The sequence below is a fragment of the Lingula anatina genome, chromosome 10, assembly GCF_051362555.1.
Source record: "Lingula anatina isolate TDL-2025a chromosome 10, LinAna3.0, whole genome shotgun sequence".
NCBI lineage: Eukaryota > Metazoa > Brachiopoda > Lingulata > Lingulida > Lingulidae > Lingula > Lingula anatina.
Genome location: NC_141776.1, coordinates 19,707,095 through 19,732,576, shown reverse-complemented (window position 1 = coordinate 19,732,576; position 25,482 = coordinate 19,707,095). Strand labels below are relative to the sequence as shown.

General features: G+C 37.3%; 3 protein-coding genes across 3 annotated transcripts; all 3 read right to left on the bottom strand.

The window, feature by feature from the left end:
- Positions 1 to 649: 649 nt before the first annotated feature.
- Positions 650 to 2,540, bottom strand: LOC106151985 (uncharacterized). The gene is made up of 2 exons (XM_013525437.2): positions 2,351 to 2,540; positions 650 to 2,079 (listed from the first exon to the last, which is right to left on the bottom strand). The coding sequence occupies exons 1-2, from the start codon at positions 2,403 to 2,405 to the stop codon at positions 1,223 to 1,225; spliced, it is 912 nt and encodes a 303-aa protein (XP_013380891.2). The 5' UTR covers positions 2,406 to 2,540; the 3' UTR covers positions 650 to 1,222.
- Positions 2,541 to 4,882: 2,342 nt separating this feature from the next.
- Positions 4,883 to 19,339, bottom strand: LOC106151992 (low-density lipoprotein receptor). Its single transcript, XM_086998114.1, has 10 exons — positions 19,183 to 19,339; positions 17,963 to 18,208; positions 17,659 to 17,827; positions 14,147 to 14,274; positions 10,697 to 10,868; positions 9,858 to 9,976; positions 9,340 to 9,459; positions 9,011 to 9,094; positions 8,457 to 8,586; positions 4,883 to 6,141 (listed from the first exon to the last, which is right to left on the bottom strand). The coding sequence occupies exons 1-10, from the start codon at positions 19,235 to 19,237 to the stop codon at positions 5,856 to 5,858; spliced, it is 1,509 nt and encodes a 502-aa protein (XP_086854240.1). The 5' UTR covers positions 19,238 to 19,339; the 3' UTR covers positions 4,883 to 5,855.
- Positions 19,340 to 22,819: 3,480 nt separating this feature from the next.
- On the bottom strand, positions 22,820 to 25,466 carry LOC106151993 (trafficking protein particle complex subunit 1). The gene is made up of 5 exons (XM_013525446.2): positions 25,281 to 25,466; positions 24,907 to 25,022; positions 24,576 to 24,646; positions 23,798 to 23,936; positions 22,820 to 23,356 (listed from the first exon to the last, which is right to left on the bottom strand). Exons 2-5 carry the CDS (start codon positions 25,006 to 25,008, stop codon positions 23,228 to 23,230), a joined length of 441 nt encoding a protein of 146 aa, XP_013380900.1. The 5' UTR covers positions 25,009 to 25,022; positions 25,281 to 25,466; the 3' UTR covers positions 22,820 to 23,227.
- Positions 25,467 to 25,482: the final 16 nt, after the last annotated feature.

Sequence of the window (25,482 nt, the reverse complement as noted above, 5' to 3'; positions counted from 1 at the left end):
GTATGTGTTTGGAAGGCCTTGGGACTTTGTAGACAACTGAAATAAACATATTTATCATCTATGATGATTCCTGTTCAGCGTTCGCGTGTGTCGAAAACTTGTCAATTATAGTGAATTCAGTAGATCTTATTTTCATTTTTGAGTTATACTTCAATAAGCCGATTTTACTTACTCCATACAACTTAGCAACCTCGTCTGTCTTGCAATACAGTAGGCTTTATTGGAAGCATCATCGCATCTCTAAACCATTTTAAATTTCCTTTGGTTACAAATAATTATAAGCTTAAAAACCGTAGTGTTAATAGTTTTCCCAATGAGGTATGTGGTTTATACTTTATTGTGAAGTTTTTTGTTTAAATGAACATCGAGGTGGATTAATTGGCCATTATAGTGGCGAAATACCCCGTTTAATGAAATATATAGTAAAGGAAATGAGTTCAGCCATAAATGAGACTTTTATGAACATTTTAAAAAACACGGGCGAATAACGGTCCCCTAGATCTCCGGGCCTTTCTTTTAGTAGCATAACTTTATTCATTTTTTTTATTTTATTATTTTATTTTATTTTATTTCATTTGTTTACAAAGTAGAAATACATGTACATCGTAAGTCAAGGCAATGGAAGAAATACCAGACAAACACGTATCTTTGGTCCTGAAACTTTTCTGTTTTTATTTCTACGGTAGGGATTTATATGTTACATAAGAATCTCCATTACAATTGAAAATAATTTCTGAAGCAAAGTTCGAAAGTAGCAATGTAATATTTTGCTCAATGCTGACGCAGTACACTTCAAATAAAGTATCAGAACCTTTTTTTCTCATTTTGCTCAATTATTTGGTTCCTTCACCAAAATAAGCTAGCAGTCTGACAGAAAGTAAGTGGAAAGTAAAACATTTATGATGTCAGTCATTTTTTAATCTGTTTACACAAACTTTTTTAATTTCCAAATAACATGACACGCTAACGTATATAATTTTGCGCAAGGAGTGTTTCTAACATCGTGAGAAACATTAAAACACAAAAAAATGTTTTATCTAATGTATAGCCTACAGTCTTCACTATTATACCCCCCCCCCCCCCAAAAAAAAATGCTAATTATGTTCATGCGTTAAAGAAACTGTATATTTCTTAAATGGACAAGCAGGCAGTGCAATGAGAGAAGCATCCCGACACTTGATGAAGCACGCAATAGAAGTGTGTGGATTTAGGGAAATAATATCTACTTTTTACTGCCGGGGATTTCAGTTGGTTTGGCGTCAGATCGAGTCTCGCGAATAGTAAATGACCTAAACCTAAAGCCATCATTAAATTGCTCAAATTCATACACCCATTGCCACAAACACAGGGTACTGTATTCTTTAGTTACAGTAATGGTTCTCTCTATGGTACTTTCTGCCTTCCATTGCTGTTCGTCGGTGGTTGTGAAAGAGCCCCCATAGGTGGCGCTGGCCTCTACAATACCTTTTGCAACTCCCACTGATATCTCCCAAGTGTTGGTAAGAGACGAAGAGGAGGTCTTGCTCGTGCCGATGGTCATTGTGAACTTCAAAGAGCCGACGTGGACATTGTACCAACAAGAGACCTTTTGCCATTCTCCTTTCACTTGTGGGTTTGGAATCACCTGCACCTTCTGATTTGGGTTACCCTTTTGTACAAAGTCAAACTTAATATTTCGGTGCAGTCCTGAGTGAAGCATCAAATCAGAGTGCCTATTCGGCTTTTCCGCTAGATAAGGGTACACGTGGACGTACTTGCCGCCGGAATGTTTGATGATGCCTTTTTCTTGGTCAATTGCGAAAAGTGCGGAATTATAGCAGTTCGGATGCGGGAAAAGTGCAGTGTTATCACCAGGACTGGCCCAGCCTCCAAGGGGGTTCATACAATGTCCACCGGTTCCGACGATCTTAAGGTAGCCCCAATGCCCCTCTTTCTGCACCCATTCTACCTCCGCTGCATTGCTGCAGGAGTCGGCACGGAATTTCTCATAGTGATGTCCCCACCCCCACCAATCTGCATAAGCATAGCACAAGCCACTGGACCGATGCTTTACGATGAACCGCGGACTGGTGTAGGCTTCTGTAACAAAAAAATTAATAAATTTGTGATAGGGATCATTGGACTTACGATGTGTCGGTAAGTGTGGATATTGTTCCCAACACCACATATAGGCCTACCGCCACTTGGGGTAAGATTTTTCAGAACTGAAAAGACTGTTGTAATAACTGGAATTAGAATCTTGTTATAGAAAAAAAAAGATTAAGAATTTGATGCAAATCGGCTCACAAAAGAAAAAAAAAATAGATGATGGCAATTTGCCAATCGCCTCTGCATCCTCACTACAACTTACCCACGGTAGCTGCCAGCGCCAGACACAGCAGCGTCAGAGAGATGAGTACGTGCATGGTGAACTTCAGAGGTACGGGTCTTCTTGCAGCGAATGGAGAGCCCTCTACTGGTCCCTTGTGGTGCTTTCGTCTTCACAGGTGGACGTGCCGAGAGGCTCTTCAGTTGAGCGAATTTATATACAGCAATATGCGGTCTTGGCTGAAATAGAGCCCTTCCTCAATTTTCCAAAAAAAAAAAGCACTTAACTCACATCATTGTTACCATGAAGGCTGTGTGATAGGTTATAATTTGATAGTCTATTAACATGAGTGACAATCAGTTTATAGTAATAACTGGGACTTTTATTTGTGGGTTATTTTCTCTAGCACACACCTCGTGATCGCGCAAGTCCAAAGGGAAATCTCAAACATTTGGCATGATGGAGTAGAGGTACATGTTAAAGCAGATGTGTTCAATTTACAGAACTGATACAAAATCCAAAATGCAGTTTTAAAAACAGCAGCCCCAACAGCGATTTTGTAGAATCCAATTCTCGAACTAACATACATTATAATGAGGTTTCTCATGCCCCGATTTGATGCATACTAAAATGGGGGCATTATTAAGATCTGTACCTGTTGTATATTTCATTTTATATTTATATTTGGGGCGAAAAAAAAAAGGTATGTACATTTAAGTACTCTGTGCAAATATCATTTGATGTGCATTGTGTATAAAAGAGAGAAAATGCCAAAATTATTCATCTACTCCATGTTCTCACGCCTTGGGAGTTCAACTCCCTTAATTTAGGGATGCCTCAGCCCCGTTACTGTATTTTAGATATTTTATTTTGCCTTAAAAAAAGTGTAGAAGGCAAAATTTTCATCGTTGTGAGCCCAAAATCAATTACCACCCAATATGCAATCTATTTAACATTTCCGTTAATGACTACATTGAGGTCGTTATCTTATCTTTTTCTTTGGTAAAATTTAGAGGTAAATTTCCGACTCTATTTCCAAACTTATTTAGTACTAATAATTGCACATACTAAATTAATATCCAATCCGAACGTCAATAAAATGTCACTTTCTACCAATTTACTTCCCTGGAAATGAAACGGATTTTAATTGACAATTATGACAATAATTCAAACGGTTTATATTGCATAGCTCTTGAGGTTTATCGTTTATTGTAAATACATCAAAAAAGAAGGACTCGCGGATACGTGTAGTAGTTTTGTGGGTTTAGATCTTTTGGATATTAAAAAACACTTTTATCCAACTGCCACATCTCTTTTCAGAAGTAAAACAATATATTTTTAACCAATAGCTTTAAAAAAGTTAAACCTTTTTTATTTTGAGCCAGTTACATCTAAATGTTTATATTATAGCGGTTTGTCTTTCTCTTGGTAGGGTGCGTGGACCTCAAATTTGAGTTAGAACGGTCCAAACACCGGCGTTGAACATCAGAACTGAACAAGCCTTTTAGAAGTTAATTGGCGTGTAATTGTATATGCAAGTTATAGGCCTATGTACTACAAACTTGTGGTGAATGATTATCGCAGTCTCATTAAAATGTACAAAATAGAGTCAAAACTCGTTAAAGTCACCAAATGTCACTTTTTATGAAATGTTCATGAGCAATGTAAATATTTTTCATTTTGAGTAGAGATCACTTAGCACAGTGAACCGTTTTTGCGTAACTGTTCACAGCTGAAATGTCCTCACTTCTTATTTCGTATCTCTGCCACAGCAGATCTTCGAAGGTCGCTATGTTTTCCCTTCAACTTTATAACGTTCTTAGCAGAACAATTCACAATGGTAACGGTGTCTTTCCTTACGCCTTCACAGCCATGCCACAACGTGTTCTGGTTGGTCTCAGTCAAATTGTAATTGCACGATGCAGTCCGGCAACACAAGTCCAAATTTCTCTATTACTCACCACGTAGTTTTGTCAGTTCTGACACGTTTAAGGGCGCTCTACATACGGTGCATATGAGCCAGATATGTTGTTACACACACACACACCTATATTTAGTGTGAATCCCGCATATTTGAACCTACCCAGTTAGTACGATGTGGGAATCGGAGTGCACCCTAAGTCTGTTTAAATGTATTATAACCTCTTGCCACCGATTCTGACGAGGAATCTTCTAATAAATAGGCTACTGTGCTATAGAAATGCACTGTGCGATGATTGGCTAAGTGCGTTATCCCTTCCTCGTGCAGGTATGAGAGACAGCTACACGAGACACCTCTATCTTGTTGCTATATCTTAGCATTTCTAGTCTTTTCATTGCCACGTGCCTATATTTAGCCTGTTTGAGAGAAGAGTCAAGTACTTCTTAATGTTTTTTTTTTTTTTTTTTTTTTTTTGTCGTTTCGTAATGCCTTTCCTGTTCAGTTAATTTACATTACCAGCACAGAATAATATATGAATAAATATAAGTCTGCCCCTTGGATAGAGAGCAAATGACACAACATGACCACCAACACCCACGGGCACCTTAAGTATATGTTTTTTCCTCTGTGTTAAAATCAAAACAGACACCGAGTTAAGCAATCAATTTAAATAAAAACCTCTGTTTTATTCACTGAAACATAATGCAGTTTCATTTAGTCCTACAGCGAATCAAGATAGGCCTACTGTCCTGGGATGGGAACCAGTAAAAGTGGGGAAAACGGGTGATATGAAAGCAATTTCGGGTGCACAGCAATCTTGCGACAGCTTGGGGTTATGACATTTGATAGTCAACATCAAATCCATATATCAGTGGTAATGGACTGTGTGAAAGTATATACTTAGGCATTCATGGCTTGATCTTTGAGACAAGCATGTGAATACTGGCAGGATCAAGCAGATAGCTTGTGGGTCTTTTGGAGCAGCCTATTCTTTTCTTTGGTCAATATATTTGAAAGAAAAATTTAGTACATAGAAACAAATAAAAGCACAGGGCCTATGTGCATAGCTGAACGCCCTATAGTAGGCCTATTGACACTACAAACACTGACGGGGAATTCTACACTGTTCTAAAAAAAATAAGACCACAAGCGACATTGGCCCCATTCAGAATACGGGACTAACTAGTCCCGGGGTCAAGTATGGCGACCGACTACAAAGCTTGCTGTCTAATCCGTTAATTGACACCTGATAGATTCCCCATGGGGAAAGAGTTCAAGTGGGTCAGCCATACTTAACCCTCGGACTAGTGGGCCTAAGTCCCCTATTGTGTATTATGTTATTATGGCAAAAGGTTACTTGTAAGCATACTAGTTTGCTAAAGATATAAGAGTTCATGTGACATTTCATCCAACCGTTAGGCCTACGTGAAAACGTCCATTTTTGTCAGTTGTAATTTGATTTTAGTATCAATCATTAATTAAAGCTTTTTGCTGTACATTTATAAGGATGTCTTCTCTCTGTGTCTCTCTCCACACACACACACACACACACACACTAAATGGAGGGTTTTGTACGTAAAGCTTATGCGCAGCAAGAAATAAATTCAAATCTATTGCGTTAAATGTTTACACGTTCTCTTCGCGGGTGCTGGGCAAAATAGGCTGATAGTCATTCACTCCATTTTCGTAAACCGTGAACGTTGGGATTTCATATACAGGATTCCCGGTCATTTGTTGATAAGGATGCTCATCTTTGCTGCTGATATTTGCCATGCCTGGCGTCAGGCCTTCGTAATGTGACGTGTCACCCTGATGTGGGCTGCTCGATAGATGGCGCTCCGGTTTGTCGTTCCCATTGTTGTCAAATGCAGGGTTCAAGTGCGGATTGGTCGGCAAGGAGTTTTGTGGAGCACTGAAATTATTGAACGAGATATGAGGTCATTTGGTGTTTCTTTCATTGAGTGTTTCTAATTGGGTTTTCCTTTTACGGTATCTGTAGGCTTACTATCAGTTTTCTTCATCGAAATGAATATAATAGGGTTACTACAGTTCGCATGTTGGCACTCAGTTTTTCAATCAGTAGGCCTACATGATAACAAAAAATCCTAATATATATCCTGGGTCCAATTTATTTATTTATTTGTTCATTCAATAAATTATACCTTCATTTTATTTTATTTAATTCAGATGCACAAAATGCATTTATTGTTCTCCAATTAGTAATAAATACGAGTAGGAGAGCGGGGTGGGTTGGAACGCGGGTAAGTTGGAACATTGGCTTTATTTCTTAAATCACGAGACCGATCATGTGCTCCTTCAGCATAAAAATGTCACATGGTATGGACTTTAATCCGGGAAACTTTTGGAAGTTTCGAAAATGCGGTAAAAGTTTTATGCGAAAAAAACGTATTTTCGCCACTCGAAGTAAGTTTTCATATTTTTGACATTCATCGTGCTGTAAACTAAAGTATAAGGATTATATCACTGAAATTGAGCATAGGGTTTAGGACCACCTTGATGTTAAAAAAGCTGTAGTTTTTTTAATCACCTCACACGCGTTAAAGAAATACAGTGTCATAAGTAGGTCATGATGTCATGGGGGCTGGTCGGAACATTTGACATGGGGTCAGTTGGAACACTGTCAGGGGTGTTCCAACCTACCCCGCACGGTGTTTTTCAATTGTTTTTTATCTCTCTAAATGTTTTATTTACAACTTTGAAGAGAGTAGCGACGCACCCAGTACAACTCCAACTGGAGTCAAAATCCAGCTGATAGAACATCTCCAAGGTGCCAGAATGTACATGCGTGTAGAAAATACAAGGGGGGGGGGGGGGGGATGGTCACTGCTTGTTAAATGCAGTTGCTAGCTGTTTGGTCGAAAAGGGGTCTGCATGTCCACTGTTGCTCTTTGCGATTAATTGCTTTTAGAAGTGGAAGGAAATATCGATTATTACTCTGTTTTTTTGCGGCAAAAATAAAAATATTCTAGCTGACATGAGAGCCAACGTTATGGATAAACTATACAACACCAATTTTGCCGATATGGTTTTAAATGCTTTGTGTAATGGATTGGGGGTTGCTGTTAATGTTTAGTGAACGAGGGTACAAAATCCGCCAGAAAAGACAAACATTCACCTTGTAACTTAAGCAAAAATCCAGTTGAAATCTCATTTGCCCTCACCAGAAGAGGTGCTTCAGCACACTACAGCGCACTTAAGAAAACCCCAAAACAGCTCAAGTCCAGCAATGCCACTTCGAGAAATAAGACCGCTTCCAAAGGCTCACCGTCGCAGTCCAATCATTAAAAGAAGAAAACGATGCAGTGCAGTTCTTACTGACACACTTGAAAAAGAGCTACTCGAAAAAGAAAAGGCCAAGCCCAACAAAATTAAAAAGGACAAGCGCAACAAAAATAAAAAAAGGTTGAAGATTTCTAGTTGACAGGGAAAATGACGAAAAAGGATATTAAAGATGACTAGCTATTCTGAGTCAGAAGAAGAGTGGCAATGTCTGGTTTGTGGGGAGCCGTTCAGTAACAGCTGGCCAAAAGAGAAATGGGTTCAATGCATTGTTTGTCTGGAGTGGTCACATGAAGACTGTACTTATAAGGGTCACCAAGTGTACATATGTCAAAACTGCAATTTTGATTCTGAGGTTTAGTTGAAAGAGATACAGTTTTCATTTGTAGGTCTAATATATTGTTGTTGATATGTTGAGTTATGTGAATTCAACTTATTTTCTCTTAAACTACACCACTTTTGTTATCATTATGAAATGAAGTGTAACTGGATATGGTTTATACATCGAAAAGACCATTTGAAAACAAACTGTAAACGTAAAAAATGCTTACAAACTATGAAGATACTAATACAAAGTAACATGTACTTGTTGGGAAATTAATATAGATAATCCTACTCTTAAAATGAATTATACTTTGAATTTATATGCAAGCGTTCCAACTCGCCCTCTTGTTCCAACTCACCCCACTGCCTGTTCCAGCTCACCCCGTGGGTGGGGTGAGATGGAACGTTCTAGGAGGCAACTTTGAGCATTTATTACTCTTAAATGAAAAGACCTACTTGATGTTTTATTTCATAGATAAGTGCGGCATATAATTTTCCCCTATCAGATTTTTTATTTTTGCCCCCAAAGCTTTGACTGCTGAGATATCGCAAAAAAGGTGAAAACTGTTCCAACCAACCCCGCTCTCCCCTAGGCCTACTTACTTCCGTTTCTTTATTATCACCACCACCAGTAGTACCAAGGCTATAATTATCACTACGCTGACCACGCTGACGGCAATCAAGGCAGCGCTCACTGGCTGACTAGCGGGCGGAGTCCCCCCGTGGTATTTAACTGAAATAAAATGTCCACCTCCTTCAATAGCTATTAATATGAATATTTGGGGGGGGGGGGGCCGACACGTGTCACTGCTTTACATGCAGCTTCTGAAATATCTCTCCACCCTATCCAAGTATCCCAGGATGAGTCAAAAACAGGCACAATTTCGTGCCTGTAAAATATACACCTTATAGAAAAAACTATCCTCATATATACTTATCATATGTGAGGCAATGATAAACCCTTGCCTCCCACTCACCCCAACCCACCCACGCAAGCACACACCCGCCCTCTTAGAATAATCTAAATCGTACTGTTACCGGGTTGGCTATGAATCAGTTAACTGTCGGAAACTTTGGTGTTGAAAAAAGTTCACTTCGATGAGTGATTGAAGTTGTTGTAGTTCTCAGTCGAAGGTACGTTTAGCTAGAAATCTTACCTGAGATTAACCCGCCTTGAACCGTTCTTGAAGAACTTGTTTCCACCATGGCAGGCGAAGATGTGTCCAATGGCACATTTCCTGCTGTAATATTGATTCAATAAAAGAAAGAAAATATTCCATAATCAATAAAAAAAAAATTAAGGTAACAGCTGATATGTATATTTCTAAAATTTTCGGATATTCATCTCCAAAGGAACATTTGCTTATACGGTAGGCTACATGTTGCGCAAATGCATATACGTGAAAAAAACAAACATGTATTAGAATAAACAGGTTAACAAACACATTGATAACAGTATTGTATACAACAATACCAATTCACTTACTTGTACTTTGACCAGGCAAGCAAAAGGATTCCCCATCTGGGCATGCGCACGTTCTGCCGTTGGGTTTTGGCAGACACAGGTATGGACAACCCCCATTGTTTACACTGCAGCCGTTCGATCCTACAATTCAAAGTTGCCAAAGCAATTGGAACATTAATTCCAACAAGACAATTAATATAGTGCATGTAGTCGTTAAAGATGTCTTTAGATAAAAAGATTGTTGGGAGTGGTACTTGATTGATCATATTATTTAAAGACAGATCTTAAATTTTTTGGTTAAAACTAGATGGTATAACGGCACAGCCGACTGCGTGCAAAGCAATAGGTAACTAGGTGAGAATAATATAACTTCCATTTATATAATTACACATTTTCCAAACGGCTTTGTTGAAGGACAACAAGGACAATAAAAGCAGGCTAATTTTGCTGAGAGCAACTTAGTCGACTTCACCCTACCCGGTCATTACACGTAGTTCCAAAACCAACATTAGATTTTTTGTAAACAACCCAGCCCTTACCTGATAAATGGTATGAACTTCTGTACACGTGAACACCAGTTAACTTGGCCGTTGGAAAAGAACTGGCAGTATGAATAGTCGCATTACTGCCGTCGTGTTTGTTTGCTCTGTGGAATGACCTGTTCAAGGAAAAGAAATACACAAAGGAATATATATCATTTGAGATAACTTGAATATAGAACTGAATAGATTGAAACATATTTTAAAGAAATGGATTTGCGTCATCACAGTGACATAAAATGTATATTAAGCGAGCTCAGTTCACATGTCAGACACAAAGCAAAATACCGCCACCTAACTTCGAAAAGTATAATACTATATGTATACCATAATCTACACATAAATTTCCGTTCATTGTGAAGTGACGTGTGTGTGTGTGTGTGGGGGGGGGGGGGGGGATATGTAGGTTGAGTTTACGACCGGAAGTGTGGAGTTAGGTTAAGTTTGCGACCAGGAAATTTGGCTGCATGATTAATTTGGAATATTTTTGGCACGTGGATGTTATTTCTGTTGTGTGTAAGAAACTGGTAGGAGTCATTTGTATGCGTGGAGTGTACACCGCTGTGCTTTCTGTTGTCATGGAGCTCTAATTTTTGGCAAAATGTATGATGAAAGTCTGTTGAACTTCATTTCGAATTTCTGCAACTCTCAAGTTACATGTATGACATTCTCACTTGGTTAAAAAAATGGGCTTAAAAGTGTACACGCATGTGTTATAGTTGAGGTTCCATTTACATTCAGGCATATTAATGACATTTTTAATCAAAATCACAAAATTATACAAATTATTTAAGTCTATATAATTTTTCTTGTAGATGTTTAAAACGGAAGTGACGTACCAAGAAGCAAACCTCCAATCAGTAAAGTAGATCTTCCGGTCGTCCACGGCAATGCCGAAGTAATGGCCGCCAACAGTATCTCCTGCTTTGATCAAAGATCGTCTCTTACTTCCATCTGGGTCGGACACTTCAATTTTGGAAAAATTTCCGTCGCACCAATAAAGTTGCTGTTCTGTAAAACAAGATCTTATTATAAAGTGTTTGTGTACATTTTTTATTTAGAATTTAGAAAAAATATCTTTCTAAAAGGCCTTGAAAATTTACAGAATATTTTGGCAAACATAAACAAGGCAGCAAAGCTGTCAAATGTACAGACAAAAAAACAGAAAATAAAGATGCAAAATAGATCACTTTGTCAATTTTGATGCAATAATAAATAATGCTTATAATAGCACTGTCAGTCAACACTGAATTTTAATCATGCACAACAGTTAACATGGTCAATAACAGGAGCGGACCCAGAGATATTTTCTGACAGGTTTCCAAAGTATCTATGATGATCAATCCTCCATTTTGATGGTCTTCCAACAGAAAACAAAATAGATACAGGTCAATATAAACTTAAAAACCTGACCGTCTTCCAGAAGACACAGCAGATGGTCTCAATCCACTCCTTCAATAAGATTACAGTTTCAGGACCATGAGAGTTCAAATTCACATGATGAAAGTCCCAATATTTGAAAAATGATGATAGTGCATAAAATAATATTACATAATATTTAAAGACATAAAAACCAATACAACTGCTTATGTGGAAATACAGAAAATGTGCAGAGCCTCAGGTGGATGGGAGTTAAAAGTCACAAATGCCAGTGTTTGAGAAAAAAATAAAAAGGAAAACACAACAAAACTAGAAAAGCCTTCCGAGAGCAGCAATTTTTGATTATTATTGATTATTGATTGATTATTGATCCGAACCACCACCAAAAACTAATCATTGTCCCCCTTGACTCACTTCTGACAGTTCCTGAAAATTTCTTCAAAATCGGTTCATAACTTTTTGAGTTATGTTGATGACAGACAAACAGGGGTGAAAACAAAACCTCCTTGGCAGAGGTAAATATAATTCCAATGAAGCTGCTATTCAAACTTTTAATCTTTGAGTTATATATATATAATATATATATTCTGATGCAATAATACATTATGTTTAACTGCACAACAGGTAACACCGATGAAAGTAAAAGCATAAGGCTTCAGGCCCATCAGAGTTCAAGTTTATACATAGAAAGTGCCAGAATGAGAAAAAATGAAAATTTCACAAAAAATGCATAAATCAAAAAAAAAATGATAATCAAATAGAGCTGGTTTTCTAATATGAGCTGTATGTCAATCCTAAGAATCATTCTTGTCAGACTAGTTAAAAAAAATAGAAAGTAACACTTTACTTTACATAATATTAATGGTGGCAGAGCATAAAGTAGGTTTTTTGTCAATTTTGATGCAACATTACATAATGATTAACTGTATAAATACCACCAATTTTAAAATATCTGCTATTAAAAACATGGAAATTAAGAAAAGCTCTAAGTCCCACATTGAAAATTGCAACATGTGAAAGATAAAAATTTTCACAAAAAAACCTGTATTACTTCCAAACAATTAACTAATGAGACAATTTTTCAACTGAAGCTGTATTTCAGTCCTATGTTTCTTTCCTGTAAGTGTGAGAAGAGCAAGTGACATGGTTTTCCTTTAACGGCCACAACGGAGGCAGTGCCCAGAATAGGGTTTTGTTCAATTTTGATGCAATATTATGCAATGCTTAACAGCATAATAACCATAAATTTAAAAGTATCATGGATATTCAGAAAATGTGACTAGCCCATAGAGTTCAGAGTCATACTTTGAAAATCCCAAAATGTAAACAAGAGAAAACTGTAATGAAAGAGTTTATTTCCATTTTCAACACCTTTTTTACATAAAACAAAATAATCAATTTACTGTCATTTTATATGATCAATAAAAAATATGTTGTCAAAGCAAATATATCAATAGAACAACTATAAATGTCCAACTTGCTCCATTCTGAGATTCTGAACATAGCGAATGGTTGAATCTGACAAACTGTAAAGATATGAGTTTTTTTTCTCCATTTTTGACACTTATTACACAGTACACAATATCAGGTTTACCATCATTTTTATATAATCAACTAACAACGTTGTTAAGATGCAGAAAATGTCAAAAGAACAACTTATCATATCTAATTAGTTCAAAAATGAGACTGTTAACATGCCTGAGAATTAAATTTGAGGAAAAAACACTTACATACAAAAAAAGGCATAACTTCACCAAACTTTAACTGATCAAGCTTATTTTCAAAACTTAATCTGTATTTCAGTAACACTGATCACTACTGTGAATTTCAAAAAAATTAGCCAATCGATTTTCCTTAAAATGTGTTATAGGTGTTGCATATATGCTGAAAAAAACTGAAAAAAAAACAGCAAAACTTTTATAAAAATGCCGTCATCATGCCAATTTTTGAACTTGACTTGCGTATTATAGATATAAGTTTCAAGCCAAAAAGAAAAGCGGTTTTTCACTTATCGTGTTATCTGGGTTGTATATATGCTGAAAAAAAATGAAAAAAACAGCATAACTTCCATTAAAATATTCCTATCATGCTGATTTTCGAACTTGACCTGTGTATTATGAATATTTATCAGTTCTGTAAGTTTCAAGCCAAAAGGTAAAACAGTTTTTCAAATATTGTGATATCGGTGTTGCATAAATGCTGAAAAAAGTGAAAAAACAGCATAACTTCCATATAAATGGCCCCATCATGCTGATTTTCGAACTTGACCTGCGTAATATGAATATTTATCAGTTCTGTAAGTTTCAAGCCAAAAGGTAAAACGGTTTTCCACTTATCGTGTTATCGGTGCTACATAAATACTGAAAAAGTGAAAAAACAGCATAACTTACCTAAAAATGGCCCGATCATGCTGAATTTCGAACTTGACCTGCGTATTATAAATATTCATCAGTTCTGTAAGTTTCAAGCCAAAAGCTAAAATGGTTTTTCACTTATCATGTTATCGGTGCTGCATATATGCTGAAAAAGTGAAAAAAAAAACAGCATAATTTCCCTAAAAATAGCCCGATCATGCTAATTTTCGAACTTGACCTGCGTATTATGAATATTCATCAGTTCTGTAAGTTTCAAACCAAAAGAAAAAACGGTTTTCCACTTATCGTGTTATCGGTAAAAGTGCATGGCGACGGCGACGACGGCGACGGCGACGACAGACGCAGGTGATGGCTATATGTACAGAAACATCTGTGTCTGTACATTAAAATAAAGTCCAAATAATGAAATAATAAAGGTTTGATAAAATATTGTAAACGAAGTATTTCTAAAGGAGCCATTATAAGACGAAATTATCATATAAATGCTGAAAAATAATCAAGTTGTACTATAAAGGCCTATCGTTCAAATCTCACCAGGGATGTCAATTTCTATGCCATTCGGCCATGACAGATCCGTGTCCGCCACAGTTTGTCTATTTTCGCCGTCCATGTGCGCGCGTTCTATCTTTGCTTCCGTTCCCCAATCCGTCCAATACATCCAGCTGTTACAAAGTATGAAAGAAACATGTATCGCTAACATCAATATAACACCATGCCAAGTCACGTTACGTCATCAAACGTCACGTTCCAAAGGTAACGTCAAAATTGTAATTTGGCGGTACTAGGGAGAAATTTATGGGTTTTGTCTCACCATTACGAGTATGTGAAATTACAGTAACATTGCACTGTTCCGTATTTTTTGGCACCTTATGCAGTAGAAAATGGAAGGAACGAGTATTACTGCCATCAAGTAACACCATGACACGTCACGTAACATTATGAATTGAATATTCCCGCGTTTAAAAGTATAGCGGGACTGATTTTCTGTGCGTTACGAGATGAACAGTTCTCATATTAGAGCATGCGCAATGACAGGGTGTGGCGAATAAAAGTTGTTTGTGGTCATTCTAGGCTTACGCGCACTGCTGTGCAGATCAATTTTCTCAAATTCTTAATTTAGTAGTATCTAATATTTACGTAAACAAAAGGGGAAGTCTGACTCATTAAGATATGTTGCATGCAGGACTTAAAAGTCCATTCAGATAGAGGTTTCCATAGAGAATTTCCTTGCATTTTGGCAGTAAGTTTTAATCTATGGTTTTTCTTGGGCGGCATAGATCTGTTTGTTGCGCATTTATTATTAATTTAATTTGCATCTGTATGTTTACATAATTTTCGAAAAATATAGGTATTCGTAAGCAATCAAGTAGTGAGCAGTGTAGTGGTTTGATGTAATGTAATATAATTTATGATGTAATATAAACTGTTTTGGATAAAGTAAGCTGCAGCTAGCTGTTAAGTAAATAAAGCGGTGGCACAACTGGTGCGCTGACTAAATCTGTTTGATTTGTTTGTAGTTGTGAAGGAGTTAAGCAAAGAAACGTCATTCTGTACAAGGTTGTAACATGCATGTTGTGCTTGAAGTCCTCCACAATATGCCAGGTGTCATGATAACATTAATCCTTTCTTCGTGAGAAGTGGATGGGGTGGAAGGGGTGGGTGTTTTTTTTTCAAAAAGTTCTGTTTTCCAGTCATTTTAACCAATCATCAATTAAGATCAGGACAGTCATAGCAGACAACATGTACTGGGTCCATAGCGACTTCGTTATGAAATATAATAATTTTTCATACATTTTTATGCATTATGACTGCATTGAAAGTTATTGGAACTCCATGAAAATTTAAGTCAAAGGTTATTATTTAGAATAAGAAAATAATGTTAAATTGACGCCGAGCAGATATACACTGCTGTTATTACGACTAAATGTTGAATTAAAAAAAAAACATTTTTGAATACACTTGAATTTACATTTTTCATCAACAGTGAAATTTTCAAGACATTCTGTTGAAAAAATATACAAGTTATGACATTTTTCAATTTCGGTGTCATTTTGCAGAATTAAAAATATTTCCCAGGCGATGCATGGCTTGACTATCCTTTATGACCAGGAAAGATTGTGAACCTTTTGGCCCAAGCGGTCCCTCAATGTGTTACGTAAAAGTCAAATTATGTGCCTCATCACGTCAGCTCCTGTGGTATTCATTGCCGCTTTGACTGGTTTATTGAAAACAATTTGTTGAGGCCCAAAAGAATTAATGGCCGCATCTAACCATTTGGAGAAATACTTATTTTGTGTTGTTTGTGCATCTTATGAAACAATCACAAAATTTCGATTCATATTCCTTACCTTTGATTGATAAGAGCTAAAGCAGAGAAGTGCAAGTATTATGCACGTATGAAAACAAAAAAAGCTTACGACACTAAAAACCATTAGTCTCAATTCTGTTAATTTTTTCTTTATGGAAAACCAATCCAAGAGGTCAACAAATACATGTATCTAGGTCTCCTTCTAAATCGATCAGGAAGCTTTACAGAAACCCAAAGTAATCTCCTACAACGTGCTACAAAGGCATTCTTCAGTCTGTCCAAGTCTCTTCCACTTCAGAGTAATGTTAACATATCCTTAAAAGAGAAATTATTTGATACCCTCATTTCCCCAATCCTTACATATTGCTCAGAGATATGGGGCTACTCTGTGTCAACGGATAACTGCCCTACAGAAAAGTTGCACTTAAAATTTTGCAAACAAATCCTTGGCCTCCATCAAAACGTATCAAACTATGGTGTATATATACACTGAACTTGGCCGCCTTCCCCTCTATACCAAAATACAGTGTGCATCTGTCCAACTATGGTGTAAAATAATTCAAATGTCTGATGCTACACTAATGAAACAAGCATACATACAAGAGATAAATAGTTACAAGTTGCTGACACCTTATGTCCCACCCGCAGTCCACACACTCAGGCCAGCTTGTATGTCATGGTCTGAGGGTATCCGAAAAATCCTTTTCACATTTGGCCTTGGAGATGTGTGGCTTAGCCAGTCACCTCCAAAAAACTTCACCACAATTTTCAAACAAAGACAAACTGACCACTTTACCCAAATGTGCAATAGCAAACTTCAAGCCAACAGTAAATTGTCTCTCTTCCGTATACTTAACCAAAAGTGTGAAAGGGCAACTTATGTTGATAAAATAACAAATTATGACACCTTGTCAACCCTTGCTAAACTACGTCTTAGTGACCATAAACTCCACATCGAAACTGGGCGGCACACCAGGCCAAAAACTGAAAGGTGCGACAGAATCTGTCGCCTGTGCACCCAAGGGGTAATTGAAGATGAATACCATTTTATATTCCAATGCCCAATGTACAAAACAGACCGAGTCACTTTTTTAAGTAAAACCTCAATCCTAAAAGCTGATCCCAGGTCACCAGACAGTCATTTATGCCATGTATTTAACAGTGCCAAAAAAGATACTCTAGTGTCCCTCTCCAACTTTATAATCAAATCATTCAAGAAAAGAAGTGAAGTGGTTGCTCTGCTTGGTAACTCTTAGCATATCCCTTAAAATGTCAGTGTATGGTCCCACTGTTGTGAGAAGTGACTCGGCAGTGGGACTGAACATGGCACAATATTTATATCTGTGTCACTTATTTACTTATCTGTCTTATGTAATTGTCATTAGTCGTAATTATCCATGTCATCAAACAGGCCTTAAACAGCTATGTAACCTTGGTTTTAAGTTTAAACATATTCTTTTTGTGTAACATGTTTATAGTATGTTTATGGTAAATTTAAAATCACACCAAGGTTTATCGCATTGCTTAGATAGAATATTTTATGAGTAATTTTACTGATACGTATGTCCATTATATAAAGATGGTAATGCACTAACTGTATTGTATCATCATTAGTATATCAAATTGTACAAGGTCATGACAATCTATGTACCAGTACAGAAATAAATTGAATTGAATTGAATTGAATTGAATTGAATTGTTAATGTGAACTCTTAAAAAAGAGAAAAAACGTAGTTACCCATTAACTGGATCCAACGTCATCGCTCTCGGCTTATCCAATCCAGTTCTTAACAAGATCTTGTGGTAGGAGCCGTCCAATCTCATCACACCAACGGTGTCATACCTGTCCTCAGTGTAGTACAGTAGGCGGGAAATATGGTCAACCGTAACGGCGTTCGGTATGCTACCTGAGAAGAGAAGTTTGACCTTTAATGACCCTCTCTCTCTCTCTCTCTCTCTCTGCGTGTGTGGGCGTGTGTGTCAATATGCCTGCAATTTAAATTCTGAATCGGTCAGTGTTACCACATGTACATCACACTCACTTATAGCAAAATAAAAGACCGTTTCAGGTGCTGTTCCATCAACATTTACTCTTCTAATTAGAGAAAAGGTGGCAACTTCAGTCCAGTAAACGCGTTGCTCCATTGGGTCGTAGCTTGCGGATACGGGATTATTACACTGGGTATAGACGGCGTATAGGTTCTGCTGGATCAGATCAGCTTGCCATATTACTCCGTTTTCTTTGTCCGTGAAAATTAAGAAGTCATCGGTCACATAGCCACTGAACACTAAAACATAAAGCAAGGAATTGATAAGATAAAAACCCATTTTTGAAACGAAACCATTGGTCAATTAATCACTGTAATTGAAATAATTCAGGTAAATTAAAGATGCTTTCGAATGGTTCTCCTTCACATGTATTTGGAGCGCATTTTTGAAAATAACATGACCTTTATGCAAAGTCGCCAAGGCTGTGTTCATAATAGAAGTTTTGGTACTAGCAACATCGATCCATCTCAGCAGGGATTCTCGCTAAGCCACAGTCAACGTAAGCAGCTTAGGCTGCGTTCATATGAAAAATCTATTTTCTAAAAATCTAAAAATATATTTGCGGTATCTTGTGATCACGGTCTGTGCCCTGAATACCCTGCGGCGTAGTTACGGGCAGCGCAAGCCAGTTAATTACAGCTTTGGAAAAAACTGGCTCGCGCTGCCCGTAATTACGCTGCAGGTTATTAAGGGCACAGGCCGTGATCACAAGATACCGCAAACAGATTTTTAGAAAATAGATTTTTCATGTGAACGCAGCCTTTATTGTTTGCCACGCTCCCTTGCAAAGCATCATCATTGACCACAAATGTCTCCCGACTTTATCTAAGTAGGGCCTACTTAAAGGGGACGAGCAAGTCCCTATGATCTCTGGCGATCAGTGAGCATTATATCATTTGAGTTCCCAGGTCCAATCATATATTGTAAAAGAACTACATCACATTTACTGTAACTGTTGAATAACGATTTCTAAAATGAATACCCCATGCTTCTTTGTCTTTTTAAAGTACTTTGGTTATCAAATTTAAACTTTTTGTATCAAAGACAATACCAGGAAGAACTATGTGGTGTAACTTCTTTGAATTTTAATGGACATCTTTAAGTTATTAAAATCTAAATTTCGATAAGTTATTTCATCTAACTAGTAGGCCTACATACCGTATATAAACCCTTTTCAACCAGCAATGGAAAGGGTGATAAAAAGGTTACCTACCTGAATGAATTAGAAGAAAAAACGACAAACGCAATAAAAGACGCACTTCCTCCATCTTTGTGAACGTGACTCTCAGTCTTATCTAAAGCCGCATTCGTCACTTGTATTTGCATGACTCGATTCGTAAACAACGATGGCACTTATTAGGATTTTGTTGGTGCGTTCTACGTACTCTTGCCGTGTAAGAGATCCACTCATGTTGTTTTAATTAAGTAATAAAAATTAAACTTATATGGAATTGTGTTCACATACCAGTGGCGGAATTAAGGGGGTGTCAGGAGGGTCCTGATCCCCCCCCCTTCGATTTCTGAAAAAAAAAAAACACAGCAATGGGCCCCCCTTGAAAATAGAATTTTAACTAGCTCAATCAGAGTTCTAAACCGTACCAAATGGCACCATTCACCCTCTTAAGGCCGGTGATAGGGTTAAATACGCTTAAAATCATGTTTTTGAGATTTTTGTGTGTTTATATTAATCAAAAAAGTATCTAACGTTGGTTGTAATAATTTTTATGAATTTGCATCGCAAAATGTGTCTTTTGATTATTTTTTCAACCGGCACGCGCCCCAGTCAGGCTGACAACTAAGCCACGCCTCTGTTACTAAGGGCCGTTGCCATGAGGGGGTCGGAGCACAGTTAATGAGTTATAAGCCGATTACGTGTGCGGTAATAGGTCATAAGTCTTACATCAGCTTAGCAGCGAAGAAGTCTAGCTAGTACACTATGGGGAAGAGAAATATTCGTGTTAAAAGTCCATTTCCTGAGGAAAGAAAGAAAATTTTGAAAGAGAGTAGGGCCTATGCGTGGCGGTTGGGGAAAACCGGTCCTATTTGTTCAGACGGATGACTGATTTCTGAATACCTAATAAATGGGCAAAAGAGTTAATCGAATCGTCTTAATTAATTGACAAATGAAAGAAAAATCGATAAATAAAAAAAAACGCTAAAAAGGATACTTTTAGCCTAGCTAATTTTTGCAATATATATCGGCGAGCGTATCTAGATCTGGGACACGTTACGAAACCGGAAATGATTGTTGGTCGCCGTTTGCAAAAGGTAAATCTAATGTTGACAAAATAAAATTTTATACTCCAAGATATGATATCATGGAGCTTGAGAGACACGCGAAAAATTGTGATGTGAATGGCCAAACGAGAGAAATCCAAGCAAGGGTTGACAGCATGATTAAAACAATAAAAATAAAAACGCATGTTAGCGGCTTTGCATTTTGCGATATTTGGAGAAAAACAATTTCAAAATCACTGATCAAGCGGGAAGAAAGAGTTCAAAATGTATCCAAAAATGAAAATCACAAAAAGACCCCGACAATAGTCAAGACTAGCAGGTAAAAAGCAAATAGGGTCTAAGTGTCATGTGTGTAAAAATAAAATATTTATTCAAAAGCCTTCTCTCAGCCACTTTTATCGCTGATTCTTGTGCAGTGAGCGTCTCCCCTTTATCTTAGCTGGCATTTTGAGAAATACCGCTATGAAGTAATCACTGGATTTTTCCGTTGATCTGACGATTACCAAGTGTCGTGCAAAATAATCCTGCAGCGTTACCCGTCAAAAAACTCGTATTAACACAAGTGACGGACACTTGCTCTCGACACAGTTTTATGTGATCACTTTGCCGATAACAAAGAAGGAATCTCTCAGGTAAAATTACTCGATTGCCGAGGAAGAGCCATTGAAACGTTCAAATGCAACTTCACACCTCTTAATTGCGGTTAAACGTAATCGCCTTTGTTAGCACTTCCTTCTACATATCCTTGACACCCTACGGGGCATCACAAGGCTAGGGCCCTCTCCAGAGCTGTCAATCAAAATGGCGGCACGCTTACATGCCTAACGAGTGGTCGGAAAGTGTAACAAAAGCACGATTTTCTGCCCCTTCAAAGCACCCTAACAAAATATTTTTAGATGACAATAAGCAATGGTTCCATCTGATCGTATAACCGATAACAGGTAAATTTGCCAGCTAATCATTTGACTAATAAGCCCTGTTAACCAACCTGTGAACGTTTTTGGCTGTTTTAACAGCTTTCTATATGGACGAGATAAGTGAATCGCTGCCAAGTATATCTCACTATCTGAGCAACCGATCGTTACAAAAGTTGCACCTATTGTTGTTAGGAATGTGGACTACAGCATGATATCAGGGGTTTAAGAGGAAATTGTTTGTTTGAAAGTTATCGCCTTTTGAAGTGAATAACCCATTGAAATATGGGCTGATTTAACGTAAAAGATGATAAGATCAAAAGTAAATAGTTTAAGACAATTCCCTGGTACCCCGCTGTAGTGCTTTCACCCAGCTTTATGAGGCCTTTTGAATCACTTGAATAGCTGTCTTGGTTAAAGAGAAAATCCCAATACCGAAAACGGCATTTTTCCCCTCAAATTGGCGCCAGAGCGTCATCCGTTGGACACTGTACTTAATCCCCGTCTTTAATTGGCCTTTTGGGAAGTTTGTTTTAATTTTTTATAAAAACTTATAAGCCCAGGGCTTTGTTTCTTTGACTTTGGTCCTTTTACTATCAGTCACCTTAAATACTCCAAAATTTTCGGGGCCCTTCACCGGGCCCATAACCCCACGACAAGGCGGTGGGGGGGATCGGCTTCGCAGCCGCGGACCCCCACTTCAAATAATCCTGGATTCGCCCCTGCATACACACTTAAGTGTTTATTATCATTAATTTGTTCCATTATTTCGTTTACTTCACACTACCGGTATGTAATGCACTTGTGTGCAGGGGTCGTATATAGTGACTATAATGTTCTGTGAATGGCTAGTGCTCACCTGGGTTAATGACTAAAAGTTAAAGAAATAAATAAAACTGGTGGTGGAAAAGTGGGTAAAAAATTTTGTAGTGGTAAGACTAGGTATTAGCCGGTGTTGATATTTTGAAGTGCGATGTGAAAGCGCTATTAGTAACGTAACAACCGACTGTATAACATTTTACAATCGTCAGGTGAAATTCAGGTCACGCGTGATAAAGTAACACACTGCAAACACAAATTACCCGGTAACCCTTATCTTACTAAAAAGCAAATAGAGGAAGTTGTTGATTCCAGAGATTTGTCTCTTTGGGTACAAAAACGGAGCTGACCTTGTGTGACACAAAGGATTTGGTTGATATTGACGTCACTGTTAGTACAGGTGCCCACTGGTACACGTACAGCATTCACCCAGCACGTGTACACCAAACTTCTGATAAATACACGTAATTATAGGACGCATTAAGAGGAGAGCGCTGTCACAATATCAGCCCAATAATTAATCCAATTAACAGATTGTTCATTATTGCTTTCACAAGATTGTTGTACTTTGCTTCTGCCTAAAGCAAAAAAAAAAAAATAATAATAATAAAAAATGTGACTGAAGAATATTTATATTAAAATCGAGACGGGGGAGAAGGCCGATATTGCCCAGTCCCACCCCCTTTCATCCACGAATCACTGTGTTAGATTCGTTATACTCACAGTCATTTATATTTCTTGAATTATTAAATTTATCAGTATTGACTGCCTTGATTCCTGTAGATGTGTAGCGTGCTGTAGAATTTCTTTGTGCTCTGATAATCATATGTAACTAATGATGTCTTACTGTTTTATCATATGATAAAATACCATCTTACATAGTGTACAGATTATGGTTTTATTTTTACATATAAAACACAAAGTTGTCCATAACATTTTCTTACAAAAGATACATTCTGTTATTTTGCCAATATTTAATTTTATCAGCATATTCATTCTGACTTCAGATTTTAACTTTAAAATAGTTGTTTAGCCACTGGTTCAGGTTTCTCCCCCTCATGAGAACCACTTTGACGCCTTTTCTGACTAAGCAATTCACTATTTCCCCCGTAGTCATTGTCTGTCATTGTCTTCAGTATTGCCGCTACTGGTCAACTCCCTGCTTGCCCTAATGCGATTTTTGAAACATTTACCTTGGAAACTTTCTATCATTTTTTAAATTTGCATCATTACGGATGTTTCTCCTTGATGACTTTTATAATTTGCTGAAATTCTTTTTCTTTTAAACTAGTTTGTTTTTGTTGCAAATATTGGCAAGTTCCTGACGTATTCATCCAGTTTTGTCTTGAACAAATCACTCTTTATGGGCTGTCCTAACTCACACAGTGGGTTCTTCACTACATATTCTACATATATCTGAAATAAGAACAATTAATATAATGTCTGTATGCATAAAGTATCACATGTAAGCAATAAGCATTCACCACCACATAATTTATGTGTTATATATATCATGCAGTAAATAAGTATTCATTACCAAGTAACCTATCTAGTGTTGATTATTGTACTATTATTATATCGAGGCACTTTTTAGTGCAATTCAAAGGAATCTTAACATGTGTACATTTTATAATGTTGTACTTGCAGGCCCGTAGCCAGGGGGTTTCATGGGTTCGAAAGAAACGCCCTTTTTGTCAGTAAAAGCTCCATTCTGGGTAAAATTTCATCTAGGTACACAAAGGCTACATTGTAAAAGGTCCACTTTTTCTTCAAAAAAAAGAACCTCCTTTTTGAAATTGCTGGCTACGAGTCTGACTTATCAACTTATTAAAACTGAAACAAACTCTCTCCACATACATTACTATAGAGTTGATGTAGGACATCTCTAATATTTCCCACGTTGAGGTCTGTGTTTAGGATAAACTTCAAACCACTCGGAGTTTCATAGAAATTGCACTTGTATCGACTTGTCTTGAAGCTTGAGAAGCCATCTTTTCTGGGTGACACACAGTTAAGGTGGAATGAAGTGAAGTAATGAGTGGGTATGAAAACTGTGGTTTCAGATTAAGGAATGCAGTTGTGGTGTCATCTCTTAAAAAGCAACAACTTAAGTCACCATTGCCTTCCAGGTGCAGGGCTCAAAAGTAAAGACCTTGGACAGGGTATAAAACATGGACAGTGCCAGTTAGGCAAAGCATGATAATAACTCTCTAAATATAAACATCATAGATAATATTCAAAAACTCAAATGACATGCATCCAACTTCCTTTTAAAAAAGTTTTAAACTATCTCTTCCGGGTATCATCAGCAGACTTTTCTTCTGTAACAATTAACTAATTTCGTTTTAACCTGCTGAATATTTACCACATAAGGGGCCATTCAGAAGAGAAGATCCGAGCAATGCTGCTGATACCCGATGGTCTCCCCGCCTCCACTCATGGCATTAACGGATTAAATTTTGGCTCCAAGGTTTCATTACCAGGCCCTTGCAGCAACGGCTCGAGTGGAGGCAGGGAGACTAACATGGAATATTAAGTCGGCGGATCAGTTAGTACTCGGATCATCTATTCTGAATGGTCCCTGAGACAGTGTTCAGAGATGTAATACCTCTGTTATAGTAAGTGTCAAGGATACAAATCAGATGGTGATATCCTATTGACAAAAGACTTGATGGAGAAGATCATCCCATACATCAATTTGAACTCCTGAAAGGTCAACACAAAATCTTACTACTGGACATCTTATTGTTTTTATCTTATCATTAAATATTAAATTATATATTAATTTATACTATACATAAATTATTTAATTTCCAAAAAAAAAAAAAAAATTAATAAATAAATAATGTCATTTTTCAACCTTAAAGTTGCTATCAATTTTAAGTTCATTTGCAAACCAGGCCCCAATTTCTTGAGTATAAAACTGTGTTGAGTACACAGCTAAAGGACATGTGGTGTCTTAGTACCTCCTCCTGGCTTGCAATCCCTGAGTGTTTCTTCCTATTCCACTCCACATAGTACAGACACGTACCATTCCTGTCAAATATGTACAGGTTGAAGACCGTCATTGTATCCTAAATTACTGAAAGAATAAATTAATCAAATATGATTGTACATAAAGAAAACTTTTTAATCAAACATATTATGAAGGCATTTTCCAGATATTAACAAAATATGCCCGTTCTTACGCTGAGGTAATGTTTGCTTTAACGGGAAATGCCCCCCCCCCCCCCCCCCCCCCCAACCTCTTTTTCCGTCTAACACGTAAGCAATTTCAACAACTGAAATTAAGTCACTAGTCTTCATTTACTACAGTAAAGAAAGGCCATCTCTTGTTCACCTGGAACGATTCTTGTTGTATCTCTGTCGTCGATGAACATAAAATCGATTCAGATTGGTAACATTATCATCATTTGCAGACAGCCTCCTTCCCTAGCCGCAGAACACCTGGAGGAAGTAAGTACCCAAGGAATAAAGTCTGGCTTATTTCTTTTCAAACTTCTCGTAAATACGTGTCTTCTCTTGTTGTATTGACTTTAATA

Excerpts from the sequence above, each read along its gene's own strand:
- LOC106151985 (XM_013525437.2), bottom strand. The coding sequence starts at position 2,405 with ATGCACGTACTCATCTCTCTGACGCTGCTGTGTCTGGCGCTGGCAGCT. Across the intron at positions 2,080-2,350 it reads GGCGCTGGCAGCTACCGTGG|AAGCCTACACCAGTCCGCGG; the intron begins GTAAGTTGTAGT and ends TTTTTGTTACAG.
- LOC106151992 (XM_086998114.1), bottom strand. The coding sequence starts at position 19,237 with ATGGAGGAAGTGCGTCTTTTATTGCGTTTGTCGTTTTTTCTTCTAATT. Across the intron at positions 14,275-17,658 it reads ACGTTGGATCCAGTTAATGG|CTGGATGTATTGGACGGATT; the intron begins GTAACTACGTTT and ends ACTTTGTAACAG. Across the intron at positions 9,977-10,696 it reads GATTGGAGGTTTGCTTCTTG|GTCATTCCACAGAGCAAACA; the intron begins GTACGTCACTTC and ends TTCCTTGAACAG.
- LOC106151993 (XM_013525446.2), bottom strand. The coding sequence starts at position 25,008 with ATGACGGTCTTCAACCTGTACATATTTGACAGGAATGGTACGTGTCTG. Across the intron at positions 24,647-24,906 it reads GGATTGCAAGCCAGGAGGAG|GAGTTCAAATTGATGTATGG; the intron begins GTACTAAGACAC and ends TTGACCTTTCAG. Across the intron at positions 23,357-23,797 it reads TACATCAACTCTATAGTAAT|ATATATGTAGAATATGTAGT; the intron begins GTATGTGGAGAG and ends TTCTTATTTCAG.